Raw genomic sequence first — 21,673 nt, forward strand, 5'->3', positions numbered from 1 at the left:
TAATGAGATCCCAGTGAGTGGAGGCTGTGGCTGTTACTATTTACTAATTAATTAGGTTGATATTGGGGCTTCCCTGGTGGCTCAGCTGGTAAAAAATCTGCCCGCAATGCAGATACCTGGGTTTGATCCCTGGGTTGGGAAGGTCCCCTGGAGAAAGGGAAAGGCTACCCACTCCAGTACTCTAGCCTGGAGAACTCCTTGGACTGAATAGCCCATAGGGTCGCAAAGAGTCGGACACGACTGAGCGACTTTCACTTTCACTTTCCTTCACTTTAGGTTGATATTTGAGGTGGATCAAGAGAAGCTGAATTCTGACAGACCTGCTCCAGAACTTGTCACTTGTCATTTGGTGTCATAAAAATTTGAGTGATGCACTGCGCGCTATAGTTTGTCCTTTACCAAGGAGGATGTGAGGCGGAGAGTTAGCAGTAGTTACTTGTAATGATTGTACTGGGTTTGCTTATTTCTTGTTATTTTCTTCGTCTTACTTTATGTTGCATCATTTAATTATTCAGTCTTATAAAAGAATAATATTCATGAATTAGTTGCTATTTTGTACAGTAAGGTGACTGCTTTTGCAATAGTGTTGAGTGACATATGTGATGCAGAAACTGTGACAATTGTTGTGGGGCCTGTTACCTTAATACCTTTTAATCTTTAAAATTCTTTAATCAGTGGAAAACTCAGATTGAGGCTCTCTGCACAATGCTGGAAATCGGTTCACTTTCTCCTGGCCTTCAGAATCCAGTCGCTGATTACTATGCCTTCTCTGATCTTTCTAAGACTAGGCTACACAGTCTTAATGTAGCAAATTAAATTTCATAATAATATTGTTGGGATAATCCCATGGGGCAGGAATTGCCTTGATTTACTGTTGTATCTGGCTGCCCACCAGGGGATGGAGAGTGCTGACTTTGGTTAAGCATCATGTCTGTCATGCACTTCTTGACACACGCATGAATTAACTCCCTTAGTATTTCCAGTGGCCCAAGAGGTGAAATGCTCATATCTCCATTTTACAGATGAGAAAACTGAGGCATAGCAAGGCAGAGGAACCTGCCTGAAATCACAGAAATGATAAATGCTAGAACTGAGTTTGATTCTTGTGTTCTGGCTCCAAGAGTTCACACTCTCAGCTTCTGTGCTCTAGAGGATTTCATAGAAATGAAGACCTAAGAACAGATGAGTTATGAGAGCTGTTTTGATGTGGTAGAGATAGTGTATCCTTAGGCGTCTTTGTCTTAATATGCATTAGCCTTTCACTTAAGACTCCTGGGAAGATTCCACCTGCCTCGGAGCAACTAAGCCCATGTATCACAACTACTGAAGCTCTCACAGCCTAGAGCTGCACACTGCAACTCCTGAGCCTTCTTGCTACAACTGCTGAAGGCCAAATGCCCAGAGTCTGTCCTCCACAACAACAGAAGCCACCGCAATGAAGAGTAGCCCTTGCTCACTGCAACTAGAGAAAGCCGGCTTGCATCAACAAAGACCCAGTGCAACCAAAAATAAATAGATGTAAAATATGACATAAAGGAATCTATCTACAAAACAGAAACAGACTCATGGACATAGAGAACAGACTTGCAGTTGCTAAGGGGAACAGGGTTAGGGGATGGGAGGGGTGAGAGACTGAGGTTGGCAGATGTAAGTTGTTCTATACAGAATGGATAAACAACAAAGTCCTACTGTTTAGCACAAGGTACTGTATTCAGTATCCTATGATAAACCATAATGGAAAATAACATTTAAAAAATAATGTGGAAATATGTATAATCGAATCACTTTGCTGTACAGCAGAAATTAACACAACATTATAAGTCAACTATACTTAAATAAATAGAGTAAAAACTGAAAAAAAAAACTCAGAAATGTTGAAGATTAATTATGATTCATTGTGGAAAAGTAAGCTGTCTAATAGCTTAAATTTTTCCATCTTTTGTTTATATTGATAAATTCTTTTTTTTTTTTTTTTTTGTCACCAAAACACAAAACTTTATTCTCCTGCTTCAGGAATAAGAAAGAAAATATTAATTATGCAGTAACTTTTAAAATCAAATTTTTTTTTTTTTTTAGTTTTATAACAGAGCTTTTATTTTTTTTTTTTAATTTTTTATTTTTTTTTAAATTTTAAAATCTTTAATTCTTACATGCGTTCCCAAATATGAACCCCCCTCCCACCTCCCTCCCCACAACATCTCTCTGGGTCATCCCCATGCACCAGCCCCAAGCAAGCTGCACCCTACGTCAGACATGGACTGGCAATTCAATTCTTACATGACAGTATACATGTTAGAATTCCCATTCTCCCAAATCATCCCACCCTCTCCCTCTCCCTCTGAGTCCAAAATTCATAAGTGCTTTGCTGGCATCCTTTTGGAAAGGAAGTAAAAAGTCAATCTGAAAAATTGATCATGTTAGAAGTCAGTCATTTTTAATATCACATTAAAAAAATTGATTTGGGAACCTCTGCTTCCTTAGTGGGTTTTCACCTTGTCCTCAAAGTCATGTTTTTACTTGATACCACACAGCCTATTTCTAGCAATCTGACAGCATAACTGTACATAGCGTGGGGAGTTCCCTGGTGGTCCAGTGCTTAAGACTTCATCTTCCAATGCAAGGGGTGTGGGTTTGATACCTGGTTGGGGAGCTAAGATCTCACATATACAGAGCCAAAAAAACAGAATATAAAACAAAAACTATTGTAACAAAATTCAATAAAGACTTTTAAAATGATCCACATAAAGAAAAAAAAATATTAAAAAAAAATTATACGTAGCACAAATTGAATGACTTACGAACAAATCACTTAGGAAATTCGCCAGTGTAATATTCCCTGCCATACAATACTTTAAGACCATTTGACTAATTGGTTCCTTTAACAATTTTTCTGTCATGCCGTGGAAAAGACCATGATGCTGGAAAAGATGGAGGGCAGAAGGTGAAGGGGGCAACAGAGGATGAAATGGTTGGATGGCATTACTGACTCAATGGACATGAGTTTGAGCAAATTCTGGGAGATGATGAAGGAGAAGGAAGCCTGGCATGCTGCAGTCCGTGGGGCCACAGTGAGACAGACATAGCTGCATAACTGAACAACAACAATGCCGGGAAAAATGTTTATGTTACATTTTGTGATGATAATTGTGCTATCTGAAATGAAGATGTGTGAACATCAATGTTTCTGGCTGAATCTGCTGCTCTTTTCTCTCTGAAGATGGAGATGACATTTGTAACTCATCCACATTTGAATATTCTCTCAGGGGGGCTGATTTCACTGTCGCCTCTGTCCAGAGCTGTCACTCATGCGCCCCTTGTCATCAAGTGTTTTCTAATTGGATCAATAAGACCCACAACCAGGCTGGCAGCTCCAAAGGTCTTAGCTTATGGCAGTAAGAGCCTAATATGCATATTATTGTTAGTGATTTGATCTTTCATTTATTCAAGAAATACATATTGAACAGCTCCTATGGTACAGGCTCAGGCCTTCCAGGTGACTCAGTGGGTAAAGAATCCATCTACCTGAGACACAGAAGACTTAGGTTCAATCTCCTGGTTGGGAAGATCCCCTGGAGGAGGGCATGGCAACCCACTCCAGTATTCTTGCCTGGAGAATCGCCAGACAGCGGAGTCTGGCAGGTACAGTCCATAGGGTCGCAAAAGAGTTGGACATGACTGAAGCACACACACCTGCATGGTACAGCTCTGCTCCAGACATACAGTGAACAATGCAGCCCCTGTCTGGTATCGATTTACAGACCTGTGGGTGTGCTGCAGAGGACAGAAGCCAATGCAGCATCATTAACCTCTCAGAGTGATACCCAGGCCAGCACCCAGAGGCGGGGGAACCAACCCAACTGTGGGGGCCAGGGGAGCAGAGCAGGAGGTCATGCTGGAGCTGAGCCTGGAGGAGCTGCTCCAAGTGAAGGAGCCAGCATGTGGCGGGGAGAGGGTTCAAGGCGGTGTGCCATGCCCCGGCTAAGGGGGCATAGGGGACAGGCTGGCAGCATTTCTCAGAGTGTTGCATAAATGGTGTTTGAGAATTTGAATGTGGGCCTAGGGCTTCCCTGGTGGCTCAGACAGTAAAGAATCTGCCTGCAATACAGGAGACCCGAGTTCAATCCCTGGGTCAGGAAGATCCCCTGGAAAAGGGAATGACTAACTCACTCCAGTATTCTTGCCTGAAGAATTCCATGGATAGAGGAGCCTGGCGGGCTACAGTCCGTGGGGTTGCAAAGAGTCGAACATGACTGAGCAACTTTCACTAAAAATGCAAGAAAGTTGCTGAAAAACTTCAAGCTTAGGAGTTGCATGATCCTATCCATATTTGAACAGAGTCCCATGAGGAGGTGGAGACCAGTCAGGGAGCAGATATGTTCATCTAAGCGCAAGTGGTGGGAGCTGGGAATTGTGGCAGAGGTGCAGAGCAGGATGGATTCAAGGACCTTGGGGGTGCAGGTGACTGGTGGGAGATGGGCTGGTTAACGGGAAAAGTCTAGCTTGATTCCTTTGCTTCTGGCTTGAATGGATGAATGATGGAACTTCAGTGGAGATAAGGAAGGTGGGAGGAACGGAGAGGTGCAGAGACCACTGGCCTCTGGAGGTGTTGGGTTTGCAACTTGGGCAACTACTACTTCTAGGTGGAAACCTGATTCAGATACTCCGGGGCATAGATTTGAGTCTTTCAAAATCGTGATTAAGCTTTTAGTTTATTTGCCTTTTTATCAGTACTCATGTTGTACTTTAAAACAAGTTCCCATAGTCTCCAGGGATTTTCATTGCACAGGTTATAGAAATGCATATTCCTCACAGTCCAGCTAATGTTAAAACTCTAAGAGAACTTTTTTTTTTTAAACTCTTTCTGGTGTGGTATAATTTATACACAGGGAAGTACTCACCTGTTGATGATATAGTTTGATGAACTTGTATATGTCTTATATTCTTGTACCCACAATACAGAGTTCTTCCAGCCCCTGGAAAATCTTTCCCTTTTCTGCCCTCAGTAATGACCCCACCAAAGATGACTAGTGTTCTGACTTTGTCATCATGGATGGATTTGCCTGCCTTTGAATTTGATTAAACAGAAGTCAACACATGTCAACACATGCAAACATATATACACTTTCTTGGTGACCAGTTTCCATTGCTCACCATCATGGCTGTTTCATCCATATTGCTATGTAGAGTCATTGGTCTTATTATTATTATTGACTGTAAATGTATTCCATTTAAAAATTCTATCCTATACATTGATGGCTGTAGTGAATGTTTCTAGTTTTGGTCTATTATGAAGAAATTTGCCATGAACACTCTTACACATTATACATGTCTTCTGGTGGAAATATTCATTTCTGTTGGATATATAAAAGTATACCTATAATTTCCAGTTGCTTCTCATTAGCACCAAATAATTCTGCTTATGTAAAAATTTCTGGTTATACATACATGCACATATGTAGATAAATAGATAGGGAAGGAAGGAGGGAGGGAAGGAAAGCCTATAATACAGTTTTAGAAGTCACATCAAAATTTGGTTGGGTCTTCGTGTGCACAATCTCCTTTTTAACTTTAATCGTAACATAGATTATAACATAATCATAACATAGCTGTAATAGTAAAATAAATTTGGTACTAAAGTTTGGAATAAGAAAATGTTTGTTTAAAGTTGGAATGGATTTTACTTCTTTTAAAATAGTATATACTTTTTTATCAACCATTTATATCATCCATAACACGAAAAATTGATATAAGATTATAAGTAATGCATTTTAATTACAGCTTACAGTATCTTGTTGCTCCTTGAAAAATCCTCCCTATATTCATGTTTCAAATACCGTACTAGATTTTTCCCCCTCTGTTGCATTTCTTTTTTTTTTTTTTTTAAAGATTTCTAATAAAACAGATTTATTGTTAATAACAAGCTTTTAGAATAGGTGGTTTAAAATAAAAGTATGCCTAACAATTTTATTAGGTCTTTACCTACTTTATTTTTTTTTTTTGCATTATTCACTTTATTTATTTTTTTTTTAAGTTGCAATGTTGCCCGTTTGATTTATTTTTTTTTAAATTTTATTTATTTTTTTATTTTTTAAATTTTAAAATCTTAATTCTTACATGCGTTCCCAAACATGAACCCCCCTCCCACCTCCCTCCCCATAACATCTCTCCGGGTCATCCCCATGCACCAGCTCCAAGCATGCTGTATCCTGCATCAGACATAGACTGGCGATTCAATTCTTACATGATAGTATACATGTTAGAATGTCATTCTCCCAAATCATCCCACCCTCTCCCTCCCTCTGAGTCCAAAAGTCCATTATACACATCTGTGTCTCTTTCCCTGTCTTGCATACAGGGTCGTCATTGCCATCTTCCTAAATTCCATATATATGTGTTAGTATACTGTATTGGTGTTTTTCTTTCTGGCTTACTTCACTCTGTATAATCGGCTCCAGTTTCATCCATCTCATCAGAACTGATTCAAATGAATTCTTTTTAACGGCTGAGTAATACTCCATTGTGTATATGTACCACAGCTTTCTTATCCATTCATCTGCTGATGGACATCTAGGTTGTTTCCATGTCCTAGCTATTATAAACAGTGCTGCGATGAACATTGGGGTACATGTGTCTCTTTCAATTCTGGTTTCCTCAGTGTGTATGCCCAGAAGTGGGATTGCTGGGTCATAAGGTAGTTCTATTTGCAATTTTTTAAGGAATCTCCACACTGTTCTCCATAGTGGCTGTACTAGTTTGCATTCCCACCAACAGTGTAGGAGGGTTCCCTTTTCTCCACACCCTCTCCAGCATTTATTGCTTGCAGATTTTTGGATCACAGCCATTCTGACTGGTGTGAAGTGGTACCTCATTGTGGTTTTGATTTGCATTTCTCTAATAATGAGTGATGTTGAGCATCTTTTCATGTGTTTGTTAGCCATCCGTGAGAAAGAAATTGAATGTTATTTCTCAAAAGACTGACATTCTTAAATTCAACTGTAATTCTCAAATGCTTTAAAGAACCTCAGGTTTTTTTAGCTTTGCAAGTAATCCTCCCAAGAACTACTCTAAGCAGTGAGTCATTCTTACCCAGTTGTCATTAAAAACAACAATACACAGAAAAATAAAACATTTACTTTCCATTGGTGGTTTTTTATAAGTAGAATAAAAATAAAGCAGTTTCGCAATCTGTGTCTAGTTGGTCCTTTAATTTAGATTTCCCCTTATTTTTGCAGATACTTAAAGCTTCAGAAAGACTGCCCCTACTACCTACCACAAGAGGACCAGCTTAACCATACGCTCCAAAAGATGGCTGGGATAGATCTTGTGAAGTAATTTCTGAGCAGACCAAGATCTTTGGGAATGAACACTAAAGATGTTTTGAATGAACCATAGTCCACTGGCATTTTAGTGGTTTTTTTTTTTTTTTTTTTTTTTTGAGAAACAAAAATCACACGTATTGTTACATTCCTGCATGTCCTTTTCTGATAGCCTTAGTGGGTCCACTGGATTTTTCTTTTCCCTTTTGTGATGGAGCTTTTAGTCTTACCTGCATATATGTGTTTTTCAGACAGTAATTAATAATCATTCATGAGATAACAGCACTTGTCATGGCAGGATTTTAATATATCTTATCAGTAATTAACACTATGTCAGCTGACTTATGTATATTGCGTGAAACATGAATTAAAGCCACTAAGAGTGCCTTGTCTTAGGGCTCTGAAAAACACTGATGGGATCATCATTAGCTGTGAAGATTTGAGTTGTATATATCTGCACTGATACCTTTATTTAAAAAATTCCTATATTAGCTTCAAGTATTCAGGGTAAAACTCAACATTTTAGATTCCTGCAGCTTTTAGCTTAATTAGAAAAAAATTAATATTTCAAAAAAAGTTTAAATTATCGTGGGTAATTTATTTTTCAGAAAAAAAAAGGAAATTAAAATTTGTGCTAGAATGTAGAGGAAAGGAACAACCTGTTATATTATGCAAAAACGCTTTTCAGCACATTGGGGTGATTGTAGAATAGCTGTCGTCCTCTTGGTATTTGTTTAAATCTTAGAAAATAACAGTTAGTGGTGCCTAATGTAAAGGTTGTTCTTCCTTTGGCTGGTAAAGTAACATGTACGACACTGATTCCTGCTCCGTGTATCAAGGAGACATTGCCGCTGGCTGAATGAAGCAGGGTTTGTGAAAAGTACTCAGAAACCAGACGTTCCCTGTGCTTTCACAGCTTTTGAGGCTTTTCCTTTCCACGCTGGAGAGTTTCTTCTGTTTTTAATGTGGCTGGTGTGTGGCTCAGAAATGGTTGCTGTGATGAAAATGCTCATTTCTTAGGAAAGAGGTAGCTACACTCTCATTTTGAAAGGACCATGAGCTATTAAAAAAAAAAAAAACCTAAGATGTGGTTTTATTTACATGTCAGGGGAGCTCTTGATCATGTTCACATTGTTTTAAGACAAAGCGATTTTTTTGTGTGTGCTTTTAGGGTTAAAATCAAAGAGATTTTATATTTTTATCATTAGAGATCACTACAGTGTAGTAAGGTATGCTGAACCATAGTGTTAGTGAAGCCCAAAGTAATACATAGTAAAAGAGCAATAATTGTCTGAAGCTGTGATCTGGGTAATACAGAGTTGCTACTCAAAAATCTAATAAAGCTCTTACTTCGTATTGTGAATTATAGAACACTACTTTTTAATAAAGCCATATTTTTTTAGATAAACAGGAGTGACATAGAATTGATAAATGCATAAGATAAATTTCGCTGGATTTTTGTATATAATCATCTCTAGAACTCTGGACACTGAGAATTCATTATGCTGTGGTCATATTCAGATACTTTCTAATTCCAAATATCTTGATGGATGAGCCTTGTCTTTACAAATATATGCCAAGCTGGGAAACATCAATGGATTTTCTAAAAATAATGTAAACATCTTCTGTTTAATGTTATTTGAGTGCAATAAAATGCAGAAGAATTCTTCTCTGTATTGTCATTATTTTAGAGTATATATTGTTTTATTTTGTTGCATAACAACATCAGTTCATTTTATACTTTCTAATATTTCAGGGTATTCTAGCACTTTTGGTGACTAAAATCACAAAGGAGTACATTCAACCTGAAACTTTCTTTACCTATTTCTAGTAGGTAATGTTTATTTTGTATCATGCTACAATTTGAGGGGCAGAATTCAGATGAAATAGTCCCTGCATCATGCTGTGTAGGCTTCTGTCCAGCACCTAGAAGTTCTGATCAGTCCCTGCGAGGTCACTCATTCACCTGCACACTCTGGTCCTCCACGACTATCACTTGGTGAGGATTAGCTTTCAGCCTGTTTGAGAGAACCGAGGAGTTTGAGTGACTAGAAGGGTAGCGAAGATTCTCTTCTGATCCTCATTCTTGGGCAGTAAAGGAGAATGAGACACAAAGGGACGAAGCTTCTGGGATTCTGGAAAGTGTTGTTTTTTCCTCCAAGGCACTCAGAAGAAACAGAAAAAACCTTTAAGGTTAAGCAGGCCCATTTTGCTGCACTGGCGATGATAAGTGCTAAGTTAGGGAGTCGGGGCTCCAGGCACCTGGGTGTTATTACTGTGCTTGCAGATGAAGAGACTGAGGGTCAGAGAGGCTGCAATGCCTGCCAGTCAAGGTCATTCGCAGCCTAGAGTCTAGAGCGTACAGGTGGGCACCTAGTGGAAGGTGGAAACAATTAGAGGGCAACCAAGAGCAAGCAGAGAGGGCAGTCAGGTAACGGAGGAGTAAGGATCCAGGTGATGTCGTGGTAGGAGCAGAGAGGGCTGTCAGGTAGTGGAGGAGTAAGGATCCAGGTGATGTCGTGATAGGAGCAGAGAGGGCTGTCAGGTAACGGAGGAGTAAGGATCCAGGTGATATCGTGGTAGGATCTGACTGGGAAAGTGCTAGTGGACAGAGGGGACAGGGCCCTTGTGACTTAGACAGGACCTGGTCAGGGAGAGGCAGAGCCCCACGGCTGGGTCTTGGAGCAGGGAGAGTAGATGCCAGTGTGACTAGGAGCTCAGGACACGCAGACCTGGATGGAGACTAGCTTTGCCCACAAGAATTGGCCAGTAGGCAAATTAGCACAGTAGCTGGAATGATAGGGTTCAAAATAATTGAATATACAAAAATGATTTTTTCTTAATGGTTGTATGACAGTTTTTAAAAGATGAAGATCCTGTTCTGTTTAGTAAGGTTTTCTTTAATAAAATACTGTTGAAAGAGTTAGCACCATTAGAAAATGTGTAGTTTATGTTTCTTTGGGGGGGTGTGTGTTAAGACTTAAATCTGAGTTGCTGGTAAGCTTGTACTTCTGTCATTTTCTGGGTTGGACTAAGCCTAGAGTATGGACCACCCACTACTGGAATATGCAAAGTGTAGTAATGTAGAGTGTGGCCTTCTGGACAATTCTGAATTGTTCTGCAGCTCTTGGCAATATTCCGTAGCCTCTCTAAGCCATTTTTCTTATCTATGGAATTAAAACTACCTTTCAGAGTTAAATGGGATAATCCTCATTAAGTGTTGAGAACAACGCCTGGCATCTAGTTAAGTGTTATCAATCATTTTCCTTTTTGGCATGTTGAGGACCATTTGAATTTTCCCTGGGAAGCCCCAGGTACAAAGACTAACGAATAGCAAAGTCATACTCTTGAGGGAGACTTGGGTTCGATCCCTGGGTCGGGAAGATCCCCTGGAGAAGGAAATGGCAAACCACTCCAGTACTGTTGCCTGGAAAATCCCATGGACAGAGGAGCCTGGTAGGCTACAGTCCACGGGGTCACAGAGTCGGACACGACTGAGCGCACTTCCACTTTCCACTCTATTATATTATGCAGAATGCTAGTGAGGTAAGCTGAAGCTCTTTGAGAACTTTACCTAAGTTAAATTTAAGCACTGAAAACCCCGGAGGTGAAAATCCCCTACACTGTGTATTTTCCCACACCCAAGCTCCTGTCTCAGATCTCAACTTGCTGAAGCAGTGGGATTAGAAAGGGACAGAACCTAGGGCTTTTGCCCCGGGGTTGGAACATCTGGGCTAGGCCTTCTTAATTCAGCCTCTTCATCCTAGGTAACTGCAGACAGGAGGAAAAAAGATGACCCTGGTTCCAGGGCACACACCTGGCCAGGGGCCTCCCACACCTTTTTAAATGGTGATCAGTTCAGAACTTCCCCAGTGGTCCAGTGGTTAAGACTTTGCCTTCCGATGAAGGGGTGCAGGTTCAATATCTGGTCAGGGCGCTGAGGTCCCACATGCTTCTTAGCCAAAAAGCCAAACAAAACAAAAGCAATATTGTAACAATTTCAATAAAGACTTTAAAAATGGTCCACGTCAAAAAAAAAACTAAAAAAAGATGACCACTTCAATCCACTCTTCATTCCTTGGTTTCCCTGGGGGCGGGAAGATTTGTGGACGGCTCTAAAATCTTCGTGACCAGCACCCACTAGTTTTCTGTAGTCAGCTGAGAAACTTGCATTTTATGCTTGATTTGTCTAAATTACACTAGCCATATGCCAGGTAACAGATTATTGGAGGGGTGGACACTCCCAGCCTTCCTGTACGCGTGGCTGGTGCCACAGAAAGAGATATCCTTGGAAACTGAGATTTTTGATACTTCTCTTCTATCCTGTACCCCTGATACCTACAAGAGTTATTCAGTCACGTCTGACCCTGCAACCCCATGGACTGCAGCATGTCAAGCTTCCCTGTCTTTCGCTATCTCCCGGAGTTTACTCAAACTCAAGAGTGCATCCTAGTAAATGACACACTGCCTAACCTTATGATGGTGGTGGTTTTGTCACTAAGTCGTGTCTGACTCTTTCAACCCTATAGGCTGTAGCCCATCAGGCTCCTCTGTCAATGGGATTTCCTGGGCAAGAATACTGGAGTGGGTTGCCATTTCCTTCCCCAGGGGATCTTCCAGACCCAGGGATAGAACCCTGGTTTCCTGCATTGAAGGCCTATTCTTTACTGAGCCACCAGGGAAGCCCTTTATGACAAGGGTACAGTTAATAAGGTCAGAAATTCTAGAATGTTCAACAGAGATTAGGAAGTCTATTTTATATCCTTGTGCTTCCTGAAGCACTGACCAGGAAGTGTGTGGCAGCCAACATTTTTTTTTTTTTAAGATTTTTTTGATGTGGACCATTTTTTAAAAGCCTTTATTGAATTTGTTGCAGTATTGATTCTGTTTAATGCATTTTATGGTTTTTTGGCTGCGAGGCATGTGGGATCTTAGCTTGCCCACTAGGGATCAAACCTGCACTTCGTGCACTGGAAGGTGAAGTCTTAACCACTGGATCGCCAGGGAAGTTTTCCAGCCAACTTTTTAAAACCCTCCCTTTGCAAAAGTCAAGACCTGCGCTTTTTCCCTTTCAGCAAAATTAGAGACTGGCATGGGGAAAGGAATGTCTATTTTGGAGTCAAATACACCACTGACTTTGATGACTTAGACCCTCTACCTTGTCAAGCTTCAACCTCCTCCTCTGCATGAAGAAGGAGCTTAGAACTACTGCAGAGGGTTGTTGTTTAGTTGCTCAGTCCTATCTGATTCTTTTGTGACCCCACAGAGTGTAGCCCGCCAGGCTCCTCTGTCCATGGGATTTCCTGGGCAAGGATACTGGAGTGGGTTGCCATTTCTTTCCCCATCTGCAGAGGATGTTAGGAGACAAAAGATGTGTCTTGTGCTTGGCACCAAGCCTGGCACACTTTGAGTTGGTTTGCTTCCTTTCCCCTTGGGGTCTCAAAAGAGAAACATGTGACTGATAAAAAGTCCTCTCCTTGCATCAGGAGCCTCAGATTTACTTCTTGCCTCCAAAAACTGAAATGTTTTATATGAATGAATGTGGGAAACTGGGGATTAAGGAACTGGATGATGTTGCCTGCACCCCTGAACCCAACCTGCACAGCACTTACACTCTCTCGCGTCTACTCTGGGGAAAGGATGGAATCTGATGATTTTTAATCAGACTACCAAACTCTGCCCCATCCTCACTGCAACTCAACCGTACACATGTGTATCTAGAAATTCTCAAAGACTAGGTAAATACCTACTGGGACTGAAATTGACTGGTCTACCTCTAACTGTGCTATGTCATACCTGGGCTCAGTGTGGGCACCCCGTGGGTCACTTATGGATGTAGGAAGTCCTTGAGGAGTCAGGTTAGTGTTCTCATAGAATGGCATGCTACAATCCTTTAAAGCACACAGTCCCTGTTATAAAGCAGTGCATGGCTTTAAGAGACAATAAAGCTATTGAATCAGCTTTGAGTGAATCTTCTCTGGACTCAGTTTGTACCCACAGAGGCACTTATTATTGGTGGAGATAGCCCCCATCACCCCTTATGTAGACCAGGAGCACTCAGCCTGGCACCCAAAACCTGCTTACTGCTTGGTGATTTTTATAAGTAATTCAAATTCTTAATATTTTATAATAAATTACATGTGTAAAGAATTTAGGATTTAGGAAAATTGAATTGTTAGCCCAGAATTTTTTAAATTGAAGTATAATTAATTTATAATATTGTGTTAGTTTCAGTGATGTATATATTCATATATATCACAAAGTGATACAGTCATATATATATACTCAGTCATATATATATATAATTCTTTTCTTTTGTACATTATTACAAGATACTGAATATAGATCCCTGTGCTATATAGTAGGTCCTTGTTGTTTATCTATTTTATATATAATAGTGTATATCTCTTAATCCTAGAAATATTATGAATTGAACTCATATTTGAACTCATTTAAAGATAGTCCTATAATTCGAGATTTTGAATTGTGACTCTCACAATGTTTATTTGTTTTGTCTTTACCTTTCAGAAACAAATAAGAAAGCAGATGAGCCAGGAAAAAAAGGAAAAGGTGAGATTGTTAAAATCAACAGCCTTTCAAATACACATAAGGAGAAGTTATACTATCCGTGAATAATGTGATCTTATTTTCTACACTAGTCAAAATAAATTGCCAGTGTGTTTATTATTTCAGTGGTTTTATCAACAGACATTAATATTCTACATAAACATTAAGAGCTAAAGCTCTGGAAAGACATTAGCATCTAATGCTATTTGCTGTTCACTCTATATACATCTTGAGAATTAACCAACCTCTGTGCTTCAGTTTCCTCTTCTATGATATGGGAATAATAAGAACAGTACCAGCTTCCAGAAACCATGAGACTGTTGTTTCCACAATAGTAATTAAGTGAAAATACATGTAAAGTGCTTAAAGCAGTGTCTAGCACAGGGAAAGCACAAAGGAAATGTTAATTATTACTGTCACCTTTGTTGACAGCTGTTCTAAGTACAAAGATTATTCGAACATATTCTTTTTACATGGGACTTTGAACTGTTTGAAAGAAAGTCATGCAAATATTTACATCTATAAAGAAGATATCATCTCTGCCTTCCAAGAGCTTATTACAGAGGCATTCTAATAAATTTAAGGAACCAGTAGAATTTTAATTCAAAGTTCACAAAGGTTGCTAAACATAGAGTGAGGAGCTATTTTTTTTAAGTTAAATTTATAAACATGGATGGTCACAGAGTAGCAGTTATATTTTTAGTATCATTTGAATGATAAAGTCATCAATGATTAAACATAATTGGAGTTTCAGGAATGGCTTTAACTCCTAGTGATAAAAGCAATGTTTACATTTAAAAGGTACAGTTCACAGAAAAGCCAAGATCTTGCTTACTCAGTAGGTAAACAGTACTTGACTATATGAAGTTTCTGGCTTTTGGCCATCGTTTCATAGCCCTTAGGCATTTATTTTGCCTGGAGAATCCCAGGGATGGGGGAGCCTGGTGGGCTGCTGTCAGTGGGGTCACACAGAGTCAGACACGACTGAAGCGACTTAGCAGCAGCAGCAGGCATTTATTTAGCTCATGCATTTTTTTCCTGATTGGTTGTTTTTAATTTTTTATTAAAGTAATATACAGATCTAAATTTTAAATTAAAATATAGTTTATTTACAATGTGTTCATTTCTGCTGCACAGCAAAGTGATGCAATTATACATATATACGCATTGCTTTTTTAAAAAATATTCTTTTCCATTATGGTGTATCATAGGTTATTGAATATAGTTCTTTGTGCTACACAGTTAGTACCTTATTGTTTATCCATTCTATTTATAAAAACTTACATCTACTAACCACAGCGTCTCACTCCATCCCTCCCCCAACCCACTTCCCCTTGGCAACCGCAAGTCTGTTCTCTGTGGCCGTGAGTCTGTTTCTGTTCCATAGATAGGCTCGTTTGTGTCATATTTTAAATTCCACATATGAGTGATATCAAATGCTATTTGATAACATTTTCAACAATAAATTTAAGAAACCAGTGGCATTTTAATTCAGCGTTCACAAAGGTTGCTAAACATAGAGTGAGGAGTACAAAGATTATTCAAACGTTCTTTTTTCACTTTTACATTTCTTTGCAGATGTAAATATTTGCATGTCTTTCTCTAACAATTCAGAGTCCTGTGAAAAAGGCTGGATAGTACTCAATTGTATATATGCACCGCATCTTCTTTATCCGTTTATCTGTCAATGGACATTTGGGTTCTTTCCCCCTACGCACTTCTAAATAATGTCTGAATTCTGCAGTTTTCTCCTCCATGTTGCAAACTGTTGGCTGCCTCTTCTGTGTAGATGACTGGGCTTCTATCCACACAAGCTCTCCATACTGCCTTGCCTCCCAATCTTCCACTATGTCCATGGCTTACTCTCTCCACTGTTTGCTATTGCCCAGCCTCTTTAGGCAGTTACCCCTGTTTCCCTGACCATCCCACGTTGAAGGGAAATCAGTTCTCAGAGCATTTCTCCATCTACACACACTCCCTTGATGATCCCATCTGATCTCGAGGCTTTAAATCTCTTTATGCCAAAGGCAACTGCTTTAACTGCAGCCCAGGTCTCTACCTGAACTCTCTACAAGTATGTCCAACTGTCTACCTGATGGAGACCTGATGGCTACTTGATGCCCTTGATGGATATCTAATAATTGCATCAAACTTAATAAGTGTAAAATGGAACTCCTGACCTTCCCCTGAAAACACACTGCTCCTACAAATCTCTCTCTCCTGCCTCCCTGTCATTCCATCAGCAAACCCTGTGCACCCTCTCTTCTGAGCTTCTTCCTGCCACCTTCTCTCTCCACCACCTTCTCTTGCCTGATTACTCCACTTACCTCCTAACTGACCTTCCTTTGTCTGTATCCTCTTTCTCAATTCAGTAGCCACGGTGATCCTTTAAAACTTTCTTTGCATGCTAAGTCACTTCAGTCGTGTCCAACTCTTTGCGACCTTATAGACTGTAGCCTGCCAAGTTCCCCTGTCCATGGGATTCTTCAGTCAAGAATACTGCAGTGAGTTGCCATTCCCTTCTCCCGGGGATCTTCCTGACCCAGGCATGGAAGCCACATCTCTTATGTCTCCTGCACTGGCTAGAGGGTTCTTTACCACTGGTGCCACCTGGGAAGCCCTTAAACTTTAAGAATTTTATTTACTCTGTTTTTTGTTCATTTATTTTTGCCTGCACTGGGTCTTTGCTGCTGTTCCTGGGCTTTCTGTAGTTGCGATGAGCAGAGGCTACTCTCCAGCTGTGGTACGTGGGCTTCTTCCTGCAGTGGCTCTTCTTGTTCAGAACATAGGCTCTAGGGCTTGGGTTCAGTAGTTGTGGCGTGTAGGTTTAGCTGCTCTGAGGCATGTGGAATCTTCCCAGAGCAGGGATCGAACCCCTGTACCTGCGTTAGCAGGTGGATTCTTAACCATTGGACCACCAGGGAAGTCCACGGTGACCCTTTTAAAACCTAAGTGGTAGCCTGTTGCTCAAATGCCTCCGTCATCTTCACATCTTTCTCAGAGTAAAACCAAAGTCGTTTGTGATGGTTTACTGGCCTCGCACATCGGGTTCTCACTCTCAGAAGGCCTCTGAGGTTAGTGATGTGTTCAAGGCAACTGTGGCTAAGAGCACTCTGAATAGCAAACAGTCTGCAAAGGTCCTGAGGCGGGAGGGAAGGGCCTGAGAAACTGGAGCCCACGAACAAAGCCAGAGCGTGTGCTGTGCAGTTGGAGGGGAAGTCAGGGGCCAGACTGTGGCAGAGTCAGGCAGCCTTTGTTCATGCAGTGGGCCTCCACACCCAGCCCATGCAGGTGTCTGTGCAGGTCAGAGACTTTCCAGTTCACACACTGACTGGTTTGCTTCCAGGAGGTGCACCCTGGCACTTTCTGACAAAGGTAGAGATGGAAGGGTGAGTGCTGGGTGTGGCTTACTGCAGATATGAACAGGTGCAAGCCCTGCTCCTGTGCCTAGCGTTTCTCACTCTTCAGGGCTCCGTTTCCTTCCTTCTGCACTGAACTTCCCTCTAGTACCCTCTGCACAGCTTTCTCCTCCTGGGATTCTGAGCCCGTAGGCAGCTTTCCACTGGTATGGGAGCTGGGCTCCCTGGCTGTTTCTTCATAGAGCTTGTGGAGAGAATCTGCAACGACTTCACCTGATCGGCTCTTCCACTCTCCATCATGTCATGCTGGCTTCACATCCACACCAACTGAGGGACGTTGGCAATTGAAGTCTTTTATTGATTGTGACATACAGGGAGAATCTTAAGATTAAGAGATGTAACGAGTCAATGTTACCCCAAGTTCACTGAAAATCCTGTTTGAGCAAATTGTCAGGTTTGGAAATTCCATCTTTCTTTTTTTTTATTTACCCACATTCATGAGAAAAAGCAGAAACGTTAGCCGCTCAGTCGTGCCCGACTATTTGTGATGCCATGGACTATAGCCCACCAGGCTACTCTCTGTGAAATTCTGTAGGCGAGAATACTGGAGTGGGTTGCTATTCCCTTCTCCAGGGGATCTTCCCAACCCAGGGATCGAACCCTGGTCTCCTGTGTCTCCTGCATTGCAGGCAAATTCTTTACCATCTGAGCCACCAGGAAGCCCATACGATGCTGTTAACCGGTATGGCAGAGGGAGGGGGAGATATTCCATTTCTGGGATACACAGTGAAAAAGTGGAATGTTTTAATAGCCAGCTTTTAATGTCACAATAATAGAAATGGAGATTTTTTAAAAAACAATAATTGTAAATTTGTCTCAGGATGAATTATTAGGCTAAGTTTCTATTGAGTTATCACCCTCAAGTTCTTTATCAGAGATCTACAGATGAGAGGGGGGAGATGTTACTTTTACTTACAATTAGTAGTCACCTGATTCTTTTCTTTTAGAGAACCATGTTTAGTTTATTTTGATAGAGTCATAAGTTTGGGCTAGGGCTAATTCTAAAACAGGCCCCCTTTGGAGATACCAGATTCTTATATTGAATGAGATTATTTATATCTTGTTTAACCTAAAATTGCTGTATCAGTTTTTCCCCACTGGATGTCATCTTTTCCCACACATTCCATATTCCACACCCACAGAATAGGACTGTGAGCTGAAAGGTAATACAGTGTAAAAATGCCTGATGAAATGTCCAATTCAAACAATTATTTTTATTCATTCATTTATTCAGTACATTTTGAGTACCTGCTATGTGCTAGGCCCTGTTTTAGGCACTGGGGCTAAAACATTTAATAAAAACAAAGTCCCAGTTCTCACAGTACTTACAACATATTTTAGTATATGTGTGTTGGGGGGAGAGATTTGTCATTTTCAAAAAAATAAAATAAGTATGAAAAAGAATATAAAACAGAAAAAGATACAAAGAATGACAGTGGTCAGGAGTGTTGCTCTGTTGATGGGCCTCTTAGACAGTGACACTTGGAGATGTAAGATGCAAGGGCATGAGCTATGCAGCCATCTGGGAGAGGTGAGTTCCAGGGGTGGAAAAGTATATTCATAGTCCCTCAGGGAGGCGTGATTAGGATGTGGGTAGACATGGTGTGTGCTGCTTAGATTCTGCCTATATTTCATGTAAGGTCTGTAGGATTTGCTGATGGTTAGGATATGAGGCATAAGAGAAAGAGAGGAATCAAAAATGACTCAAAGCTTCTTGAAAAACTATGCGTTAACAAATTCATTGAATGAAAAAGTCTGCAACATGTTGCTGATTTCAGTTCAGTTCAGTTCAGTTGCTCAGTCGTATCCGACTCTTTGCAACCCCATGAATCACAGCACGCCAGGCCTCCCTGTCCATCACCAACTCCCGGAGTACACTCAAGCTCATGTCCATCGAGTCAATGATGCCATCCAGCCATCTCATCCTCTGTCATCCCCTTTTCCTCCTGCCCCCAATTCCTCCCAGCATCAGGGTCTTTTCCAATGAGTCAACTCTTCGCATGAGGTGGCCAAAGTACTGGAGTTTCAGCTTCAGCATCAGTCCTTCCAATGAACACCCAGAACCTGATCTCCTTTAGGATGGACTGGTTGGATCTCCTTGGGGACTCTCAAGAGTCTTCTCCAACACCACAGTTCAAAAGCATCAATTCTTTGGCGCTCAGCTTTCTTCACAGTCCAACTCTCACATCCATACAAGACCACTGGAAAAACCATAGCCTTGACTAGAGGGACCTTTGTTGGCAAAATAATATCTCTGCTTTTCAATATGCTATCCAAGTTGATCATAACTTTCCATCCAAGGAGGAAGCATCTTTTAATTTCATGGCTGCAATCACCATCTGCAGTGATTTTGGAGCCCAAGAAAATAATGTCTGACACTGTTTCCACTATTTCCCCATCTATTTCCCATGAAGTGATGGACCAGATGCCATGATCTCAATTTTCTGAATGTTGAGCTTTAAGCCAGCTTTTTCACTCTCCTCTTTCACTTTCATCAAGAGGCTTTTTAGTTCCTCTTCACTTTCTGCCACAAGGATGGTGTCATCTGCATATCTGAGGTTATTGATATTTCTCCCGGCAATCTTGATTCCAGCTTGTGCTTCTTCCAGCCCAGTGTTTCTCATGGTGTACTCTGCATAGAAGGTAAGTAAGCAGGGTGACAATATACAGCCTTGACATACTCCTTCTCCTATTTGGAACCAGTCTGTTGTTCCATGTCCAGTTCTAACTGTTGCTTCCTGACTTGCATACAGATTTCTCAAGAGGCAGGTCAGGTGTTCTGGTATTCCCATATTTTTCAGAATTTTCCACAGTTTCTTGTGATCCACATAGTCAAAGGCTTTGGCATAGTCAATAAAGTAGAAATAGATGTCTTTCTGGAACTCTCTTGCTTTTTTGATGATCCAGCAGATGTTGGCAATTTGATCTCTGGTTCCTCTGCCTTTTCTAAAACCAGCTTGAACATCCGGAAGTTTAATACATATCAAATGTCAGTTACTAGTTGAGGTTTGGTGGGCCTTTGAAGAAATTTGAGGAACAACAGAATACTCGTGCCTTCGAAAGTGGAATATTTGCTTGCTTGTGTATGTATGTCTGTGTGTGTATGTGTATGTTAGGTAAAATTGCATTTGGATCAAGGTCTTTTCCTGAAATTTTCCTTTGATTTAAACCAGCATTTAATACCCCATTATATTATTCATTACAATCAAGGATATGCTAAGCTGTATTTTGTGAACATCTTTAAGAATGCATTTAAAAATTTCCTGGGTACTATTTGTATTGTTTTAAAGAATAATAATCAGGGCCCCAACAAAACAGCAGATGGCACTAGAAAACAAGTCACATTTACACTAACAAATGATGTTTTTTTAATGCAACTTAGAGAAAAGCCTGAGATGGCTATATTATTGCTGATAAATCAACTTGATGCAACCAGTACTTCATATCTATACTTCTGAGTTTTTGATGATCACAGGGAAAAGTAGAGAGAGAACCAACAAGGGCAATAAAGTCTAATGAAGACGTTTTCTTGTTTTAAAATATATTTATCTCTGCAAAGTTTTCCTGGGGTTTTACAACTGTATGTAACATATTTGAGCAAAAATAGAGAACATCACCCAAGGATTAAAAACTAGACTCCTCAGGACAGCACATAATGCATCTCAAAATCCAGCTCCTGTTTATGGCTTTCCTCTGTTCCAAATGCTCTTCCTTGCCTCCCTACTGCACAACTACAAACTCCTGTTCCTTAGAACTGAGCTTAGAGATGAGCTCTGCCAGAAAGCCTTCCCTAATTACACCCCCATCGCCTACCCCAGACCAGAAGATGTACTGCTGTTTTCCCAAGAAAACCTGTGTTTCAGATTTTTAGCACATATTTTGAGTTTCCCCCTGAATTTTTAGACAAAACGACTGAAGAGTGGGAACCATGACCTCCCCCACCCTAGTGTTAGTCAAGGGTGAGAACCAATTGTGTGTGTGTGTGTGTGTGTGTGTAGAGGGAGAAACAGACACAGAGATGTATTTTAAGGAACTGGCTCATGACATTGTAGAGGCACCGGATCTGAAATCTGCAGGGAAGGCAGGCAAGCTAGAGACTCAGAAGAGAGATGCTGTTGCAACTCAAGGTCAAAGACATTCTGGAGGCAAAGTTCTTTCTTATTGGAGGGGCTGGGGTCTTTTTCTATAGGCCTTCAACTGATTGAATGAGACCTACCTACATTATGGAGAATAATCTTCTTTACTGAAAGTCTACTTATTGAAATGTTAGTCTCATCTGAAAAAATACCTTCTCACCTGAAAAAATACCTTCACAGCAATATCCAGACATATTTGACCAAATATATAGCATATTCAAAAGCAGAGACATTT

The 21,673-nt window shown here is 40.6% G+C and overlaps 1 protein-coding gene across 4 annotated transcripts in view; it reads left to right on the forward strand.

Annotated features, from left to right (window-relative positions):
• The window catches only part of ASPH (aspartate beta-hydroxylase), a 190,054-nt gene that overhangs the window by 84,048 nt on the left and 84,333 nt on the right, over positions 1 to 21,673 (forward strand). For 3 of the 4 annotated variants that reach the window (XM_018058472.1, XM_018058470.1, XM_018058473.1), the window contains exon 15: positions 13,845 to 13,886. The exons of the other annotated variant lie outside the window; for it this stretch is intronic. In XM_018058472.1, coding sequence (XP_017913961.1) covers positions 13,845 to 13,886 — 42 coding nt within the window. The remainder of the gene's footprint in view (positions 1 to 13,844; positions 13,887 to 21,673) is intronic. 4 annotated transcript variants of the gene reach the window in all.

The sequence above is a fragment of the Capra hircus genome, chromosome 14 (assembly GCF_001704415.2).
Source record: "Capra hircus breed San Clemente chromosome 14, ASM170441v1, whole genome shotgun sequence".
Lineage (NCBI taxonomy): Eukaryota > Metazoa > Chordata > Mammalia > Artiodactyla > Bovidae > Capra > Capra hircus.